Source organism: Medicago sativa, chromosome 3 (genome assembly GCF_051527215.1).
Source record: "Medicago sativa cultivar Bolivia chromosome 3, Bolivia_mono, whole genome shotgun sequence".
Lineage (NCBI taxonomy): Eukaryota > Viridiplantae > Streptophyta > Magnoliopsida > Fabales > Fabaceae > Medicago > Medicago sativa.
Genome location: NC_140751.1, coordinates 102,019,141 through 102,040,148, shown reverse-complemented (window position 1 = coordinate 102,040,148; position 21,008 = coordinate 102,019,141). Strand labels below are relative to the sequence as shown.

Here is a 21,008-nt window from a genome sequence, read left to right as displayed (position 1 = left end):
TTAGTTTTTTTATTTTATTTTAATGATGCTATTCATGTGTTTGGCTCCAACCATTATGTTTGAAGCAAATACATATCATTATGTGTGTCCTTTGGTAATTTTTCATATGAGATGTGCTTGTGTCATCCTCTTGGGACTCAACATATTCTTTTATTCCTCATACAACAATATTTATCGGAGACAACTCATCAAACTTCATTCCCACGCAAAGACAAATAATTAAGGGACCTAAGTTTGTACGAGTGTATGACTCGTACTGAACGTCATTCAACGATACAACACTAGAATCCCGCTACAACTTCCTACATCACCAGAATCCTTGCTAGCGCTCCATCTTCTTATATCGCCACAATAAATATTCAATATGTTTCACAAAACCAACCATAGCAAACATTACCAATTCAAAATGACTAAATAACAATTACACCTAATTAAATTCATAAATTATCAAATAGACACGTATTATATGTTATAAATCATACAATCACTCAAAACATCATAAAACATGGGGAGAAGTATGTTATAAATCATACAATCACTCAAAACATCATAAAACATGGGGATAAGTGCAAGACAATAACCAACAATTTGTAGATTATCACACGTTTGCATTTAGATACACTTTTAATACAAAATAAGCTTCAATTTTTACGTTCATCTTTGTAAATGCTAATTAACATCAATAGGATGCTAATGTTTATCTTCAAAGCTTTTATTGTCGTCAATGTTTCGATGCTAATGGCGCCAAAAATTTGTTAGGATCCATTTTTTTTGCCTTACAACGTCCTGATTTTTGTTGACACTGAACACACTTTTCTTGTAGGGTTAGGGTCAAGTAGAGACTAAATGGTAATCTACTGTTATATGCTTAATATACTCGATTATCTCCAAATCACGACGCTTCATGTTGGTGAAAATAGTTCAATTACTACATATTGAAGAATTGTTTTGAAATGAGTAATAAATAAAATTGAAGTGACATTTCAATAAAGGAAAAAGTAGCTTCTATTGGTCTTTTCTCTGAAAACTATTTTAGGTTTTTCTTTGGTCCTTAATATTAGAAACAAGACAAAGATCCAATTAAAATGTATTAATTTGTTTAATTTTTTTACACCTTTATTTTTTGTAAGCGAAAATTCTATTTACTCATGCAAGCGGTCTCATCAATGAATACGGTCAGTATCTTTGAAAGAGAAATTTACATTAGCTACATTTAAAGTAATTCATATTTTATCGCCTAAGAGTATCTTTTTTAACAAATAATTGATGGATGACTTGCCCTTGAGTAACAGAGATTCAAATATATAGAAGCTAAGCAACTTGTTTTAACAAATAGTTGATGGACGACTTGCCCTTGAATAATTCAAATCATAAGATTTTTTAATATATTTTTGTGTTGGATCGGACTTGAGTTACCAACAAATTTTGTTGATATGTGATCTCTTTTTTTTTTTTTTTGAAACAGCAAATTTTATTGAACAACCAGATCCCTGTTCAAGACGAACAGAGACCGGCGAGACTAAGAATACAAACAAAAGGCGCCGTATATAGGCGGAACACCTGAAAATAAACACCCTAAAAACACCCTGAGGACAACACCCACCAAAATACACGTCACCCCCTAAAACAAACTCCTTCACTAAAATGACCTCTGTAAAAACGAAATCCAACACCCATCGTCACTACTCACCTCCAAATAAAAAAAACACCCCTCAAAAATCAACTCCCAGTCATGAACCGTAAAGATGAGCCACAACGAGACGCTCTTATCCGAAAGATTATTCAGCTTCCACCTCCTCTCGACCTTCGGTCCACCAAAAGAAACCATAAAAAGCCCAAAATCAAACTTGATCCAAAGAACTGACTCCCGATCTCGAATCAAAAGTGATCGGCCCACCAGACTTTAGGACCAAAACAGAAGGGCACCCCTCACTTTCGGTAAACCAGAGGAACACAAAATCGCGCCAAACAAAAATTGCAGCCTGACACCGACTTCCGGTCTCGAAGCAAAATTAACCGGCCCACCGGCAACCGGCACACATAAAAGTATGACAACCGACATGATATGCGGTGGTGCAAGCAACAAACAGATCAAAAGGAAAAGGCTCACCACAAAGGGACCCGCTTTCTCCAAATACCCTAAACACCTTAACAACCAAACAAGAGCTGGTGACGACGAAGAAGGACCTGAATAACAAAGGCCGCCTCCAAAAGAAATTACCCTCAATCAAACGACAAAGAGCTATGTGATCTCTTTGATCTTCTACTTCTCGAGTGAATAAAAAACATTTTCTGCTTTGACCCAAAATTCAAGCTGGGTCACTTGATTTGGAATAAAATAAAGGACTTATATTCTTCCTCTCTTGAAGGGTTTTGACCAAATTCAAATAAAGAGTGTATAGCTAAGAAATGATATTGAAAAAATAAATCACTATATGTTAAAGTGTTTTTTTTCTATGCAAATATTCAATCATATTTAACTTCAACATTTTGTGATTGTAATATTAACTTTTAAATGATCTATACAATATGCAACTTATATTTTAACTAACTTTCACCCGATCCGATCAATTTTCACTAGGGGTGGCAAAACGGGTCTGACCCGCCGTGCCGGCCCGTTTGGCCCGCTATTTTTGGCGGGCTGAGTCGAAGTTTTGAACTCGCTTTCTATAGTTAGCTCGGCTCGTCTCGTTAAAATACGGGGCGAGCACGGGGCGGGGCGGGCCGACCCGCTTAACTCGTTGGAAACGGGACGGGCACGGGGTGTGGCGGGGTGGTCCGCTTAACTCGTGTCAATTTGTTATTTTGAGTCTTATTTCATGTTTTTGGATTTATTTTGGTTTTTAGATATGTTTTTAGACTTATTTTATGCTTTTGGATTTATCTTGGTTGTTGAGTTTATTTATTTTAAGACTTATTTTATAATTTGGTTGTTGGATTTATTTTATGATTTGTTTTATGTTGCACATTTGCCTTATTTTGCTATTAGTTATGATGTTGAATTCGACAATTTGATAAATATATTGTTTTTCACAAATTTACTTGCTACCTATTCTTTTATATTTTTTTTACGATAAAAGCAACATAATTTTTTTTGTAACAATTAAGTTGTAAAAAGAAATTAAAAAAATTTTTGTTTGGCGGGCCGGCCAGCCAACTCGCAAGCCCGCCACTAAACGGGGGTGGGGTGAGATTTTGGACTCAGTCACAAAATTAGACTCTGCTCGTCTCGTCTCGTTTTTAGCGGGTTTAGATGGGGCGGGCCTAAATAGGCGGGCCGGCCCGCTTTGCCATCCTTAATTTTCACCTCTACTAATAGTAGACACAAAAGCATTGTGCTACTCGTAAGCAACAGCATAACCAGCTATGCTACTCCAGTACTTTAGCCTTTGCCAACGTACATTTTTTTTTGGTCAATTGCCAACGTACATTTTAACTTGTATACCACCCTAATTACACATACCATTGCGAAACATATATATTACGCCATTCAGAGTTAATTATTTTGGAAGGTGCTATGTATAAGCTATGCTATACATAGCAAAAAAAAAAAATTATTTACCCTTTGTACACCTGTAATTCTTCAACATCAATTCAACCCTTTATATTTCTCTATCCCCTTCTTCCTATCATAACATTAAATTATTTTAAGGACTACCATGACATTAATCTTTCACATTCGGTACACAACTCTCTATTTTTTCTTTCAATGTGTAAATGAGGTGCGTACATAGATGATTTTTCACTCATAGGAAAACAAATCTTATGATTTGAATTTCAAGGAATGGTCGTCCAGGAACTACTTGTTAATTAAAACAAGTTGCTTTAAAATATTTACCACTTCCGTGGCTGATCATATTACATATATCACGTGATAAATATATTTAATTTACCTTAGAGGAAAACAAAAATCTAATACCCTCAACCTCAAGGTTTTGTGAAAGAAGAAAAATAAATCAAACAACCACCTTGGAGATGGTAAAGAGTCCCAGAAAACTAACGAGTCCAATTAGTAGATGGTTTTTCGATATTAATTGGGGTTTCATTATGTTGATAATCCCTCTAATTTCTTTTATCATATTCTTCTTTTACCATGCACCAACTTTAGACGCTCTTTCATCTTTTTCTTCCGTTCAGAATCTTCTTTTCAACCTTCCTTTTATCAACACTGCTAATTCACCTTCGAAAGATGAATTGTTAAGATCCAAAATTGCTGTATGTTTGGTTGGTGGTGCTAGAAGGTTCGAGTTAACCTGACCTTCAATATTGGAAATGATACTGAAAGAGTACCTGAATTCGGATCTTTTCTTGCATAGTCCATTAGACTTAGATTCATTCAAGTTCTCATTGCTCAAGTTTGCGCCAAAAGTTGCAGCTGTTAAAATATTTCTCCCTCAACAATTTCCAGAGAACGAGTCTTTTGCTCGTGTTCTCACGGCGCACAACTCACCTCAAGGAATTCAGGTTTCATGACTATTTCCCTCACTTTGCAAGACACTCTTAAATTTTACTCGAGATTTAATTAAATTGTCTTTGCATGCATTTTGTAGGGACTTGTTCAATATTTTAACCTGGTGGAAGGATGCCTAACAATGATAAAATCACACCAACAGAAAAACAACTTTTAGTACGATTGGATTATACGAACACGGGTGGACGGGTACTGGAACGGCCTGCTAGGCCCAGAAAATTTCATACCAGGCGTATACCTTGTCCCATCCGGTTCAACACACGGCGGTCTCAATGACCGGTTTGGTATCGGTGATTTCAGAACCTCAGCATTAACATTATCCCGCCTCTCTATAATTCCAAAACTAAATTCAGCTGGATTCACAAACCTCAATTCAGAATCAGCTTTCAAAGCTCAACTCACAACTCAGAGTGTAAGCTACCTCACAAATAATCTCCCTTTTTGCATCCTTTCAAACCGGACATACGATTTTCCTCCGGCACGGTATGGTGTACTGGTTGCAGCATTGTCTAGTCCCGGTCCTTTAAGCGGAGCTAAGTGCAGACCGTGCAAGCCAGTTTGCTCGGGGGTGTGTATGGAGAATGTGATGATGTGGGTTGAGAAGGACTGGAGTTTGACCTCCGATTGGGCCTATGGGTCACCTGAGCTGTGTGATGCTCGTGAAAGTTGGGAAGATGGTTGGGAGAAGATTTTTGATAAAGTTGCTGGAAAGAAATTTGCTAATGCTAGGAAGCAAATTCACTCTTTGAAATTTGATGATTGCGTTCATGATTTTATTCAGTTGAAAAATATCACTGGCCAATGGAATGCCCCTCCCATTGAAGAAATTTGTAAACCCATTCTTCAAGAAAATTGATTTCATTTTAATGCATGTACTTTCTTCTCATAATAATTTTGTGAGACCGAGGAATATGTGTTGGAGAAGATATCAAACACACAAGATTGATTATCCTCTCTCAGCTGTAATGTAACTCTAACTATAAGGTTTGAATCCAGAAAATTCTATAACTAGATTTTTTTTTCTCTGTAGGAAGAATAAATTGCAACATTTCACCAATTAATTTTTTCTCTGTACGAAGAATAAATTGCAACATTTCACCGATTAATTTTCAGCAAAGTTGAATCAAACTAGCCACATCACTTACTAGGAATTGTTCAAAATATTTATAACTTGAAACCACTTTAAAACTCAAATTGACCCACCAATTACATATTCTCCTGCTCAATTTCTTTGTTCTTCTACACGGATTGTTGCAAGGGTTTCTAATACGACAACTCTTATTTCACAAAAAGAAAGAGTTGTTCTAATAATTTTTTATTGATAAGTGATATTTTTTTTTGAAGGAAAGTTGATAAGTGATTTAGTGGGGCATAAAGGGGGAAATGGTGAAAAACTACCACTCTCGGGTGCCTGCAGAAAACCCAGTTGTTCTAAATACTAATAAACATTGAATGATATATATAACGTGTTCTAAGTAATAAAAATGTTCCTTCTTTCTATATATGAAAGACATAAACAAACACTAATTATTTCAAAAAAAAAATAAACAAACACTAATTATTTGATACACTTTAATTAACAAAATAATCTTAATAAAACATTGAAGTTACGCAAAGTTTAAATTACCATTCGATTTTCAAACCAAAATAAATAAATTAACATTCGATTTGATCCTCACACAAGATGAATCAATGCTTGTGCCACTATTGCCAGAAAGTTGAGGGACATAAAGTAAAATTGGCAATCAAACTTTAATTTCGCTCATTAACATTACGAAGAAGTAGATCACCATAGTTTATACATGAGGGGAATACAAAAAACGGAAATGATGGTAGAAAACCTATTAAAAGGAAATACAGCCACCAATGACAACAGAAACAAAAACTAAAACAAAAAAGACCCCTTAAAAGATGAAGTCACGTCCTAATATATTTTTTAAGATCAGAAAGTAACGACGTAATTATGCTAAGTATTTACATATATGTTGTTTTTACTGGATATAGGACTGGCCAGTGATATCTATATCACGATCCCCAGATGAAGGAGGAGGATTGTGTTTGAGCTTGATAGTGTCCTTATCAACAGGCCCATCAGCACTTTGAGTCTCACTTGCTGGTGGTTTTGTTTGTTTTTCTGGTTGTCCTTTTTCTGTACCATACATTCCACCACCATAAGCACCATGTGTGACTGGCTCCATCCTTGAGATTTGAGGTCCTTCTCCTAGTTTTTGCTCTTTCTGGCCACCTAGTTTTTCCATTTTTGATATGATAATTTCACCACCTAATTAACTAGCTCCTCTCACATCCTATTGCATTATGTAGATTTTCATTTGGCCATGTAAATTGGATGAGTGTCTTTTGTAATTGCGTGGCAGTATAACTCCACGCCACGCAACCGATATGTTCTCCTTCCAATATCACTTTGACTGATCCATATCCATTCTTCTACTTTTATCTTCCTAATAATGTTTTTTTTTAAATAAATAAATTAAAGGAGGTGCGGAGAGATTTTTATTAAAAGGGGAGGAGAGGAAAAGGCTATTACGCCATACAAGAATTTTTTTATGTAAAAATATTATTTGAAGATCCTAATCGAAATGGAGAAGTAAGATTGGTTTGGTGCTCGGTAACATCTTAGAAAATTGATTTATGAATTGAAGATTGTCCTTACTTAATCTTATCTACGTGATTCTTCAATACACTGTTTTATGTTGATCACTATTAAATGTAGCGCGTAGATACATGGCCCTCTCAACCAAGATTAATAGTACTAGTGTATCTGGGGTGGCGTTTGTAACACAATTTTTGTTTCCCAATGTAACTTGAACACCACTTTTATGAAGCTGGAAATCTTAGCTTCAACTTATATGTAATTTTGCTGGCTGTTTACCGCAATTCCAAACACAAACTAAGACTTAAAAGTTAACAATGAAAACTTTTTTAAATTGTAACAAACTCTGATACCAATAGAAAACATTTTTAATTTTAATTCCTTTGATATTTTTGTGGGATATTTTTTAATCCGGCTTTTTTTTCCTTCATATTGATAATTTTTTTTACCTACAGATAGTTTAAATTTCAATAAACTTTTATATATTGATAGTTGACATTTCATGACAATTTTGGTCTGCCGCTGGACGTCAATTTTCTTGTTTTGGAAATATTGAACTCAAATTTTTGAGGCCATGATGTATAAGTCTTGTTGCACCCTTTAAGGGTCGGCTTTGTCTTTAATATAAAAAATAGTTTATGTAATAAAATAGATTAGAAATGTTCTTGTAAAAAGAGATGTATATTTCTCACAAAGGTTATATCTATCCGGAATAAGTTAATAGTATTTTATCTAATGAGCAACTCTTGAACCTTTCATCTTAGTCTATGTTTATGGACACTACTAAAAATCAGCCTTTTATAGATTGGATATTCGATCGCCACTTCATCAAAATCGGTCACTAACGGAAATTGTTGAAGGTTGTATTTGCGAACCAAAGAATCCATAACATCACAGGTGGCTAGATGAAGGCCTCATTGCTTCGGATCTTTCATAGTCTGCTAATGGCGCCTCTTGTCTTGCTTTGGTCAAGGTGTTTTGGGGTCTTGGATGCTTTGTTGTACTCTTTTGTAACTTTGCTCCATTTTCGGATTCATCTTGTGCTTGATTTGGTTTTTAATGAAAGTATTTAGTTGCCGGTCAAAGAATATGAAGCAATACTAACAATTTCTTCATTCACATGATTATACAAAGATATCCTGCATTTAGTGTTGGAGTTGGTAGTTTATTATTGGTAATAATAAACTGAATACTTAATTTTGTACAACCTGGATTTATGAAGGACAAGAAAGCAACGGTTTGAATGAGTGTCTAGTTTGAGCATATGAAAAGCAGCAATTCTTAAAACCGTTTATCCTTTGATAGTTTTGTCTATACTTAACAAACAACCAAGTTGTTAGCATTCTAATTATGCAGTGAGCAAAGCATATATGAACATTATTGTTGGCATTATGTTCCTTATAAGTTACTAGCACATCGATATTTTTATTTCAATAATTCCAGCTGAGTGGATAATTTACTCAGGAGACCTTTCTTTGCTGCACAAAAAAAAAAAAAAATCACAGCCCGTGTGCTGTCTTAATTTTATTCAAAGCAAGCAAATTAGCCGTGACTTCAAAATGAATTTTCACAATATTCCGTGCAATTCTTGATTTCTACGTAATCTTCTTAGAAATTATTAGAAATGGTGGTTGGGCCTAACACAACCCCACAAAACCGGCTTGTGAGGTTTGCCCCCACTTATAAACAAATTGTCAGGCCAACTCCTAACCGATGTGGAACTCTTAACACACCCCCTCACGCTCAGGATTGCACATCTGAAGGTGGTTGGACCTAACACAACCCCACAAAACCGGCTTGTGAGGTGAGGATTGCCCCCACTTATAAACAAATTGTCAGGCCAACTCCTAACCGATGTGGAACTCTTAACACACCCCCTCACGCTCAGGATTGCACATCTGAAGCGTGAACATAAATGACGGGTGACCCGATAACGGAAACCTGATAACAGGTGGCCCAAAGAATCGTGAAGAGGCTCTGATACCATATTAGAAATCGTGGTTGGGCCTAACACAACCCCACAAAACCGGCTTGTGAGGTGAGGATTGCCCCCACTTATAAACAAATTGTCAGGCCAACTCCTAACCGATGTGGAACTCTTAACAGAAATTACAAATCAATAACTATTCTTGATTTTCACAATATCTTTTTAGAAATTATAAATCAGATTGATAATCAAATCAGACCAATTTTGACTTCCAAGTGTGTGCACCTGCAAAATACTACTACATCTCTGTATTTTACAACTCACACGCGTTAAATTAAATGTTTGAATAATGAAGAAACACTGGGTAACCAAAAACATAAAAGATTCCAGTTTAGATATTACAGGAAAAACCACGCCGTTGCACGCGGTTTTTATCTCAATCACATGTGTAATTAGAACTTCAAATTAATTTTGATATTTAATTGACATTATTTCAGACAAAAAGTTTGGATAGTTAAAGCAAAAAGCTGGCATCTATGTCCTTACTCGTTCGTGTGCATGTGTAAACATTAAACATGCATATAAATACTAGAAATAAAATCCTTTCATTCTCACAAACGCACACGAAATTTCTCTAGCTCTTTTCTCTCAACAATTCTTCTTCACGCCACTTAGTTAGAACCAAGAAAAAAAACAAGTTTAAAAAATGGTAGGTGTTTTTCGGCGTTCAGTTTCATTTCCAAACAAAAATCCCAACCGTCCATCACAAAAACCACAAATATCACACCACATCAGATCCATAAGTCTTCCCTGCAGATCTCATCCGTTAATTTCTCAGATCAAAGATGAGATCAACGGCCTAAAATCTTGGAGTAATTCCACTTCAAAATCTCAACCACTAACGTCCAAAAACCTCTCCAACGGTTTAACTCTTCTCAAACAAACACATGAAACTTTTCAAGACATTCTCCAACTTCCACAAACCCAAGAATCACTCCGTTACCATCCTCAATGGGTAGAGAAGCTTCTTGAATATTCTCTTCGCTTTGTCGACGCATACGGAATGTTCCAAACATCGATTTTATCACTTAAAGAAGAACATTCCTCAGTTCAAATTGCTATAAGAAAGCGAGATGAATCAAAGTTAGTTATATATTTAAAAGCTAAGAAGAAGTTGAGTAAGGAAATTGAGAAACTAGTTTCTGGAATCCGTTGTGTGAATCTCAATGTCACACAACAACAACAACAATTGCATGTTTCTGTTTATTCATCTTCACCAACGTTGTTGTCGGTTTCAGATAGTGTTGAACTTGGACGTGTGATTGAAGATGTTATGAGTTTAACGGTTTCCGTTTCCGTTGCACTTTTCAACGGGGTAGCAATGTCATTTGCTTCAAAGAGATTTTCATGGGTGAAAATGGTTAGAAAAGGTGGGAGTGTGAAGAAGGAGTTAGAAGGGATTGAAGAAATTCAGAAGGTTTTGAATGAGGTTGAAAATATTGGGAATTTGAAAAAGAAAGGAGATGAAGAAGTGAGATCGGTTTTGAAGAGAATGCGTGATTTGGAGGAAAATATTTGTGGTATTGAAAGTGTTAGTGACAAAGTGTTTAGAGCTTTGATCAATTCACGTGTTCTACTGCTCAATACTCTTACCCTGTCGCAGTAGATAGTTTTGTTCTTTTTTTTTTGGGGAAATAGTCACTTTAGTCCCTGAATGGGAAGCGATTCGTCAATTTAGTCCCTGAATGCAGAGAAACTTCAAAATAGTCCCTGAATGTAAACTCTGTTAGTCAATTTCGTCCCTGACGTTAAATAGGTCTGTTAACGATGACGTGGCGGCTGATGTGGCAATATGATAACTGCCACGTAAGATTGTGACTTGGCAAAACGTAAACACGTGGCAAAACGTAGTCACTTTAGTCCCTGAATCGGAAGATATTCGTCACTTTAGTCCCTGAATGCAGATAAATTGCAAAATAGTCCCTGAATGTAGACTTTGTTAGTCAATTTAGTCCCTGAATGCAAACTTCATTAGTCAATTTAGTCACTGAATGTAGACTCTGTTAGTCACTTTAGTCCCTGAATTGACCATGCAGTGACTGTTTTGCAATCACTCTTCATTCATGGACTAAAGTGATGATTCCTCTCCCATTCAGGGACTAAAGTGACTAATTCCCCATTTGTTGCTTTGAATCTTCAGCTTTTCCAGCTTAGATTGTTGCATTGGACATAGAGGTCCACTTATGTTGGCCAACTTCAATCGGTTTGATGTCATAGTTCTCATTATGTATGACCTTATCTCCTCTAATAAAGTCACAATCGGTTTCGCTCGGTATTTCAAAATACTTGAGTTAAACCCCTCACAAGTATTGTTGCATACATTATCAATCTTAGGATCAATACTAAAAAATGGGGAATTAGTCACTTTAGTCCCTGAATCGGAAGAGAGTCGTCACTTTAGTCCCTGAATGCAGATAAATTGTAAAACAGTCCCTACATGGTCAATTTCATGGACTAAAGTGACTAACGGAGTCTACATTCAGGGACTATTTTGCAATTTATCTGCATTCAGGGACTAAAGTGACGAATCTCTTCCGATTCAGGGACTAAAGTGACTAATTCCCCAATCTTACGTGGCAGTTATCATATTGCCACATCAGCCGCAACGTCATCGTTAACAGACCTATTTAACGTCAGGGACGAAATTGACTAACAGAGTTTACATTCAGGGACTATTTTGAAGTTTCTCTGCATTCAGGGACTAAATTGACGAATTGCTTCCCATTCAGGGACTAAAATGACTATTTCCCCTTTTTTTTTTGTTGATTAATTAAAAATATATAACAATATTCTTTTTATGAATTTTTTTACTTATGGTAGATATTGGTAGTACGTTATCATATACATGCAAAATTCAAAACTCATAACAGCGCTTAATGATTGACATTAACGGTATTGTTAATTTGTGATTAAATATGGGATCCAAGCTCTCGTTTATTAATTGTTGAAGCTATTTGATTTTACCCTGAATTGTTGAAAAATGAATTTGAGTGAAATGTTGAAAGGATCACAGTTAAGAAAACGGTTCCCATATTTATTGCATGAGGGCGTCTTCCAGTTTAATCAAAATTGTTCTCATTATTGTTGCCCAAAATACTCGACGGGAAGCTAGAAATTAATCCTTCTAAGGTATCGAGGTCTATTTAAGTGTTTCACATCTATCAACGAGTGTTCTTTTATACGCACTTGTCAAAATCGAACTTAATCAAATGGTTAAGAGACTCAATTGGGTTGCACTCATTTTCTCATTTGCTGGATTGAAACATACTGTGTGTACATATGAAGATTTCATTGAGACGTTTATAATAGCCTTTCTCATGTTTACCCCACCAAAAATCGAAAAATAAATATATTTTCACGTGCCAAATTTCTTGTTATGGAAAAATATACGTTGCTTATTCTACAACTTACGATGAACTAATGACACAATCATTATTTAGGAAAATTAATACCAGAAGAATAAAATAAAGAAAAAAACAAATAATAGAGGAAAATTTGAGTATTGCATGATTGTGGGAGGAAGAATTATTATTGCACATGGCATGTTTGTGTTTCTTAAATTGAAAGAGGACATGAATCGTGGATGACAACTAATTACAGTTTCATTTGCTGGTACCTGATCTGCTAATCCGTTAAGGATTGTGGGAACGTTTAGCATGTTAGGCCTAACATTACAACTAACTCATAAATAAATAATTAGTGCACATGATTTCTTAAGCTAATACGAATATAATTAGACCAATGGTTTGTTAAGCATATGTGATTTTATTATTATATAATCTATAGGAAAATGCTATTTATCTAGAAAAATAGCATCAAGAATTTTTCAAGACACATGTGGCAAGTTTTAATTGCATGATTTATTTGTCCACTTCCTATTTTTCAGCCACACCTCCTTGAATTGTGGCAAATAGTGCATTGTGATTGGTTGCTTTTTATTCTTGAAGAATTCTTGATGTTTTTTTCTAGAGATATAACATTGCTCTAATCTATAATACCAACAATGTGATTTATAAGCCGGTTGAGACTTTTCAAGATTATTTAACTAACAAAATAATAATGCAAAGACAACCTCAATGAATTACTTCAATTGATTAGCACTAAACTAAATAGTCATTCCTACATGGGTACATCCCAAATGAAGAACTCTAAAAATGAGTTTTACATGTACAATCCCACCCATTTATAATTTTTAAATATCAACATATAAGAATTTAACCCCTTCGAGTTCGATGCAAATCTTTTACAAATTTACTAGATGGTTCATCAATATCTATAAGTCATTACATTTCAAAGGAGAGAGATGCTCTTAAGCATGTTTTCTAACTATCCTTCAATGAAGGTAACTATTAAGCATCACTTGCCAACAGTCAAAGAAATGTCCTTTGGAAATGCTCTTAAGAAAGACAATGAATAGGATCTATGTAGTATCTATTCTTATATTTGCAGTTCCAACAAATACACAAACTCATATCGGCAGTTTAACTAAAATAAATTACTAACTAACAAAAAGGAAGTAGAACACTCTATCTTTTAATAAGTTTAGATAGATTTATTTTAGCATAAACCTCTCTTTCAAAAAAATTTCTAGCACAAACCTCATATACTAATTTTTTTACTTTGGTTTCGATCTATGTTGTCATCGAACACTTTTCTTACACGATGCTCAACTTTTTGTGTTTCGTGATTTCTTAATGCAATATTTAGTATTGGTTATCATGTTTTGGGAATTTTTTTTAGTTTAATGATATTTGCACACCTCAACTTTTAAAACACCTATTTAAAATTGATTTAGTATATTAATGTTTTGGCAAATTGATTTTTCCTATATCTCTTACCATCGTATTATGAATATATCACATTATTCTTTTTATTGTTTTCTCTCATGGTGGAGAATGAATGCCAATGTGCATAGAGTATTTTCCTTTTTTTCTTGAGACATTCTTACATGGACACAAACATAAATGTATAGTGTTTAGTCACACACACATCACAACTCTTTTCCTCAAACTACTAAATCACTTTATTATCAATTTGTTTTTTGTTATTAAAAAAAATATTTTAATGTATGTGTGCCTAAACACTATTTATTTATATTTGTGTCCATAGTAGAATTTTCCTTTTTTCTTAGACCACTTACAATGGGATATTGAATCCCAAATTCAACATATTGAAGCCATTGCACCAGCCTATTGAATATCAGTTGGAGGAAAGAGAGGATGAAAAAATTCAATATGCTGAATTCCTGTCCGAACTGCCACGTGGCCGCGCGAGATTGGCCAGAAATGGCGCGTGTAAGCCACGCGCCGACAAGAGAGAGTGAGCAACAGTGTACGCGGAAAGAGAAAGGGAAGGGATAAAGATATTGCCACGTGGCTTGCTACGATTGGCTGCTTGAATTTTTATCTTCTTAATAATTTGGACTCAATTATTTCATTGCAAATAATTTTTTTTTTACCAAAATTCGTGATTTTTTTTCTCTATAAATAGAGACTTGGATCATTTCATTTGGACACAGAAAAAAAATAAAGTTTTTCACTCTCTTAATCTCATTATTAGTCTTTCTTTTAAAGTTTTAGTCTTTGATTAGTGAAATGGATCCCAATAACAATCAATTCAACACCCAAAATTCTTCTGATTCCCCATTTAGCTACCAAAATCCCAACAATTATCAACACCCAAATCAATTTCTCAACCAACATCCTCAAAACCCAAATCAATTTCCCAACCAATATCCTCAAAACCCAATTTCCTCAATAGTTTTCATCACAAATAAATCGTGGTGGAATGACAAGAGACAATGAAGTCACTCCAGATTGTCGCGTGCTTAGTTTGTTGTATTGCATTTTAAGTTAAGAAAAAAATTATTTAAATAAATATTGTTTTTAAAAAAAATTAATTGTATTATTTTAATTTAATTTAAATCGATAATTATAATTTTATGTAATTATAAAAACAAAAATTAAATAAGAATAAGAAATAAAAAGTGGTGGGGTAGGGTGTTGAATGTTTACCATTGGAGTGGTAAAAATTGAATGGGTGTTGAATTAAGAGAGAGAAAATGATGTGGAGTGTTGGGAATTGAAAAAGTGGGTGTTGAAGGTTATTGAATAAATTTTCCCATTGTACATGGTCTTATGCTGCATCCCCAATTTTAGTGTCAAAGAAAAATGTGGATTGGGCCCAACAACTAAGAAAAACAAGGAACCTTTCCAAATGAAGTAATTAGGTGAGGCAGAGCCACGTAATACTTGATACTCCCTCCGGTCTAAAATATAAGAAAAGATTCTTTTTTTAGGTTTATTGAATAATTAATGTATTTGCTTTACAATGTAGACCAGATACATTAACTACTCAATGAACTTAAAAAAAGAATCTTTTCTTATATTTGAGACCGGAGGAAGTACTTTCAATCATAGGTCCTTCTTCGTCTTTGCCCGTCAACTTGTGTAATAAAAATTGCAAAATCGAATTCTCCACAATGCAGGAACACCGTTCTGCTCATGACAGTGTTGCTTCTACCTGGCTCAAACACAACTTGGGTGGTCCCTATTCATGTAACTGTCCTATAAACAATATTAAAGTCTATTTAGGGAATGATTTAGTTTTTTTTAAGACAGCGTATGATTTATTTTGGCTAAAATATAGTACTACCTCCGTCCCAATTTAATTGACACAATTTTGTTTTTCACACATATTAAGAAAAATGTATAAATAAAGGGGAAAGTGGAATATATTGTATTGGGAATGATAAAAGTAGTACTATTATTTAGTGTTATATTGTATTGGGAATGATGAAAGTTGTATTGAAAATTGAAATGGGTCAGTTATTTTGGGACACTTTTTTTTAGAAAATATATCAGTTATTCCGGGACGGAGGGAGTAGTAGTTAAGAAACATTCAATTTAATATTTTTTATTTAAAAACTACTTGAATAATTATATTTTTGATGGACAGATAATTTATATTTTAGTACAGTGAAAATTCCTTTTTTTTTTTATTAAAAGCTTCTTATTGTTTTTTATTTATTAAAAGCTTGTTTTCCTAGATTAACAATGTTTTGAAAAAATTATTTGTTAAACTTGTTTTGCTTTTGATATTTTGAAAACGTTTTGAAGAAGTAGTGTTATTTGACCAACTACAAAATGACAACATATTCTGCCATTTATATAAAAATACATCATTTATAATTATTGATGTGACTTAGAAAAAAATATAATTAAAAAACCGAATGATATATGCTGTGTATACATATAAGATGTTGAACAATTAAAAAGTTGTCAAAATAATAAATATTTCTCTAAAAGAAGAGACAAATATGATCATCTTGTTTTCTAAAGTTTCATATGTAAATATTTTACTTCATACTTTTATATACTTCATCCGTTTCAAATGAGTGTCACTTTAACTAAAAAAAATTGTTTCAAAATGAATGTCACTTTACATTTTCAATACAACTTTAATTTTTTTCTTTCAACTTTACCCTCAATAAATACTCAAACTTTTCACACACAATTTTCAATGCAACTTTAAGTTTGTCTTTTTCTTATAAAGTAAGGGCAGTTTGGTAAAAGTGTTATGTCTAATGATTATTTCATTTCATTCCTTAATCTGTGTGCAATTGCCTAAAGCGACACTTATTTTGAAACGGAAGGAGTATTATTTTTTAATTTCCAAGACCATAACACGTTTCTTTGGTTTTCTCAAGAAGTATCGGTGATGCAATTAAGTTTTCATTGGTCGTTAGATAGTTTTTTTTTTTTTTACCAAAGTAAAATTAACTATCATTTATCAACCATTGTTCAATACAAGAAGGATAAGAATCAAAAATAGGGTGACTAGCCCAAGAACAGGCCGCCCTAGCTAAAGTAAAGTGATAAGAATGTCAATGATTCAACCCCTACTCTCAACCTAATGTTAATAATTACGTACAATATTAACTGTTTTAAAATTTTTAATTTATATTAGTCATTGACTATTAAAGTCATGGTGACAAGAATGTTGATGATTTAATCCCTACTACACCCTCCGGTCACTAATATAAACAAAAATCTACATTTTAGGTTCATTCATTTAATGATGTATGTAGTCTATAATAAAGACTATGTGCATCATTAAATGAATGAATCTAAAATGTAGATTTTTGCTTATAATAGTGACCGGAGGGTGCATTAGTTTAAAGGTCATGTTAACTTGTGCCTTTAGGGCACATGTTAAGCATTAATTTCATTCCTTTAATGGTAAGAATTTATTGACATGTGCCCTAAGGGCACAAGTTAACATTTCCCTTAGTTTAATGGTGTTGAAACATGCGTGAAAATTGAGTTACAAGACTAAACACAATAATATTTTAGATTTAGTGGAATTAGTGTTGTGTGAATTGAAAAAAGTGGAAGTCCTACATTGAACGGATTATACATATTGTCATCCTACATATTGGTAGTGTTTATATAGTGGGGGTGTAACTCTAAGGAGGGTACATGATTGTGAACAAGTAAATTAACACTAGCAAATAAATATATATATTGATGTATTTTATTGTTTTTTTTTTATAATATGTATTTAATTGTTTTGAAATGTTAAATTAAATAAATATTTTAATCATTATTAGAAAGTTTTTTCTTAGTCTCCAAGTTTTGTTAAAATATTTTAGAACGCAATCTTAAATATTTTGGTCCACAATCAAAAAAATATTTTGGTATGCAATCTAATATATTTTGTTACTTGATCTGAAATATATTTTGGTACAATATATTTTGGTACTCAATTTGAGATTAAATAATTCACCTATTATATTTAGTACAAAAATATCTAAAATTGAGTACCAAAATATATCGTACAAAAATATATTATATTGTGTACCATAATATATTTAAGATTAAGTACCAAAATATGTTAGATTGCATACCCAAATATTTTATATTAATATTGCGCACTAAATATTTCAGATTGCGTTCTAAAATATTTTAGGAAAACTTGGGGACTTAGAAAACACTTTCTCATAATGATTAAAGTAATTATTTAATTTAACATTTCTAAATAATAAAATATTGGGTTAAATAAGTTTTTCGTCCCTATAATTTATAAATATAAAGAATTTTGATTTTAGTCCCTAAAAAATAAAATAGAATGTTTTCATCCTCACAAAAATGTGTGTGATCCCTTCAATATTGCACTTTCACTTTTTTCAATTCACACAACATTAATCCTACCCAATGTAGGATAATGTATTTAGTCTTGTAACTCAATTTCTACCTATGTTACAACAAATGGTTTAGCCATTGCCTCAACTAGCAAAATTTATGCACCAACTTTATTGAAAATTATTGTTGTCTTTGATTTCAAATCATTAGTTGTTTTCAAATCAGTAGTTGTTGTTGCGTATTTGGAAACATGGGTCGAACCACCAGCCACTGTGAGCTCGATCGAACCACCAAGACCTCTCCTCTTTTCTGCTTGGAGATCAGGACTCCACATACGGACACCATCATCATGATGGTTGGCAAAGAGGCTGCTTCATAAATATTCTATATACCCAAGTATCTAATCCAATGAGAACCTTCTTCATTCTCATCAATGACTTTCTAACATCAACTAAGAGACTTGGATTCAAAATATATGTGCTCAAGAAATTTGAATTATTTTTTCATCTTATTCCATAAAATCACCAATGATTAAGAAGGACCATCAAAGGAACACACTCTTGTTGCAACAATCCAAGAATGAGAGTAGGTCGTTAAACGACCATGGACCTTTTTTGAGGACTCTTTCCATATCTCGTGAAAGAAAAAATTGAAAGAGAAAGAGGTTGAGATTAACCTGCTTAATAGTGTCACTACACATCGGTGATTTTCATCATGTAAGGAAAATGACCTACCAAACAAAGAGCAGGATTTACTTAATTTTCTTGTGGTTCGTTGACTTGAAAGAAAACATCTCACGTAGAGTTTACGTTATAATACTAGTTTAAAAACCCTTTGAAGAAAACAAGTATCGAGTCCAACCTAGCAATGTTTCTGGTTTGGAATGGGGCACATAATGTAGCTTATGTTTTTGAAATTTGGCCCATAACTCTCACATAATATCGAGTCAAAACGTCTGGTTGAGTAAAAAGAAAGTCATCAGGCTTGATTTGGTGCTCCATGAGTATAGCCAATAGATTTGAGAAGTTACTTTTGAAGCTTCCAAAAAAATTCAATCCTTCTCCGAGCCGTATTTAACTGACGTTGGTAGCTAAATACGTATTTTTTTAGATCGGTTCCACAATTTTTTAAATCGGTTTAACCGATTTAAATAATATCTTGAATGACAGTTAACTGTCGTTAAAAGTAAATGAATAATTTTCGAATGGTTTGGGAAATTTTGAAAGCCAACAGTAACTTCATAGATCTGTGTGGTTCAACATGACAATTCCGCATTACATGAAGATATGGGAAAAATAGTAGTTATATTTTTTTGACTAAACAAAAAAAAAAGTTATAAGTTGGAGACAACTCTACCCGTATAGGCCATTTTTAAAACCGTCCAACACGAATTGTAAAGTATCTAACTTCTAAGGCTATCTAATATATGCTGGATTTACTATCGATCATTGTTCATGCTCCAAACGTCTAATGATCAAGGGTTAAGCTGAGAGTCTCAAATAGGATATATTGATATAATCTCGGTAGTAGTTATTATAAGAGGCAACTCTGATCTAATAGATTCTTTCAAAAACAAAACGAAAAAACAAAAAAAAAAGCTCTAATCTAATAGATCAATGTTGTAGGAGTAAGTTAGTTTCAAATTAAAATTTAAGAATACAATAGAGGTGCAAATTTTAAATTACTCTTTCGAGAAATTTAGCGGGTGTACATTACCATATATTCAAGAGATATCAAGTTGTGTTCATAAATGTAAATGAAGTAGTATATATAAGAGATATTAAGTTGTGTTTAATGGTCAGAGCAAATGTATGGAGTAGTAATTATCAGTTGTGGTTTGAGGGTTTTTATTCAAGTGGTTAATTCGGTAAGATCTAACCCCTTTAGATGTTATGTTGCTCTTTAATTCTAAATTATTTTAAAGGTCATTCTTGGAATATTGATGAAGGGTCGTCACTCCTCTAGAATCTCGTAGACGATCAGATAGTTACCTCTCTCACATGTAATTGAAACATAAACGTAACAGATATTCCTATCTCGTAGACGATCAGATAGTTACCTCTCTCACATGTAATTGAAACATAAACGTAACAGATATTCCTAAATTGTGATCTAAAATAATTTTTTAAGACTAAAACAATTTGAAAATTTTGAAATGGAACGATTATGTAATTCATGCAATAATTTAAAACAAGGTGGCTCCCATGCAGCGCTTGTTTAACGTCATTAGCTCGACACCTCAAGGCTTAAATGAATGAAAGAAATATCTTGATTTTTTTTTTGTGGTGGCCGAGGTTTGAACCCCGGACCTTGCATATATTATGCATTGTCCTTACCAACTTAGTTAAACTCACGAGGACATACCTTGAATGTTTTTATATAAATATTAATTTTCATAATATTTTTTTTTATGAACAAATAAATTTCTATAATTTTATAATATAGTTAATGATACCTTATAATTTTTATACAAAGAGACTATATATATTTTTCTTATGTATAGACACACACACACGGGATTCACCCAAAAAATATATCAACCACAAATGATTAATGAAAAATAGGAATGAATTAATTAGTATTCTTTTTTTTGAGAAAACAAATTAATTGGTATTAAAATCTGTTATAAAAATAACCTTTGAAAAATTGAATAGAATTAATTGCAAATCGTTTTGGGAGAGAATATACATATCGTTCCTCGTCTGATTCATCCCAAAATTACACCTTTCCAATATTTATCATAAAAAAAATGTAATTATTTATAGTTTAGAAATATTCTGTTGATAATTATCAAAC

At 33.2% G+C, this 21,008-nt stretch overlaps 1 protein-coding gene and 1 pseudogene across 2 annotated transcripts; both read left to right on the top strand.

The window, feature by feature from the left end:
- The first annotated feature begins 3,975 nt into the window (after window positions 1-3,975).
- LOC146943070 (uncharacterized) lies at window positions 3,976-6,228 on the top strand (annotated as a pseudogene). The gene is made up of 2 exons (XR_015032954.1): window positions 3,976-4,464; window positions 4,551-6,228. The product of XR_015032954.1 is annotated as an uncharacterized LOC146943070 (transcript).
- A 3,357-nt stretch (window positions 6,229-9,585) lies between these two features.
- On the top strand, window positions 9,586-10,803 carry LOC146943069 (DUF241 domain protein (DUF241)). Its single transcript, XM_085757159.1, has one exon. It carries the CDS (start codon window positions 9,716-9,718, stop codon window positions 10,673-10,675), a length of 960 nt encoding a protein of 319 aa, XP_085613285.1. The 5' UTR covers window positions 9,586-9,715; the 3' UTR covers window positions 10,676-10,803.
- The last annotated feature ends 10,205 nt before the right edge of the window (window positions 10,804-21,008 follow it).

Excerpts from the sequence above, each read along its gene's own strand:
- LOC146943069 (XM_085757159.1), top strand. The coding sequence starts at position 9,716 with ATGGTAGGTGTTTTTCGGCGTTCAGTTTCATTTCCAAACAAAAATCCC.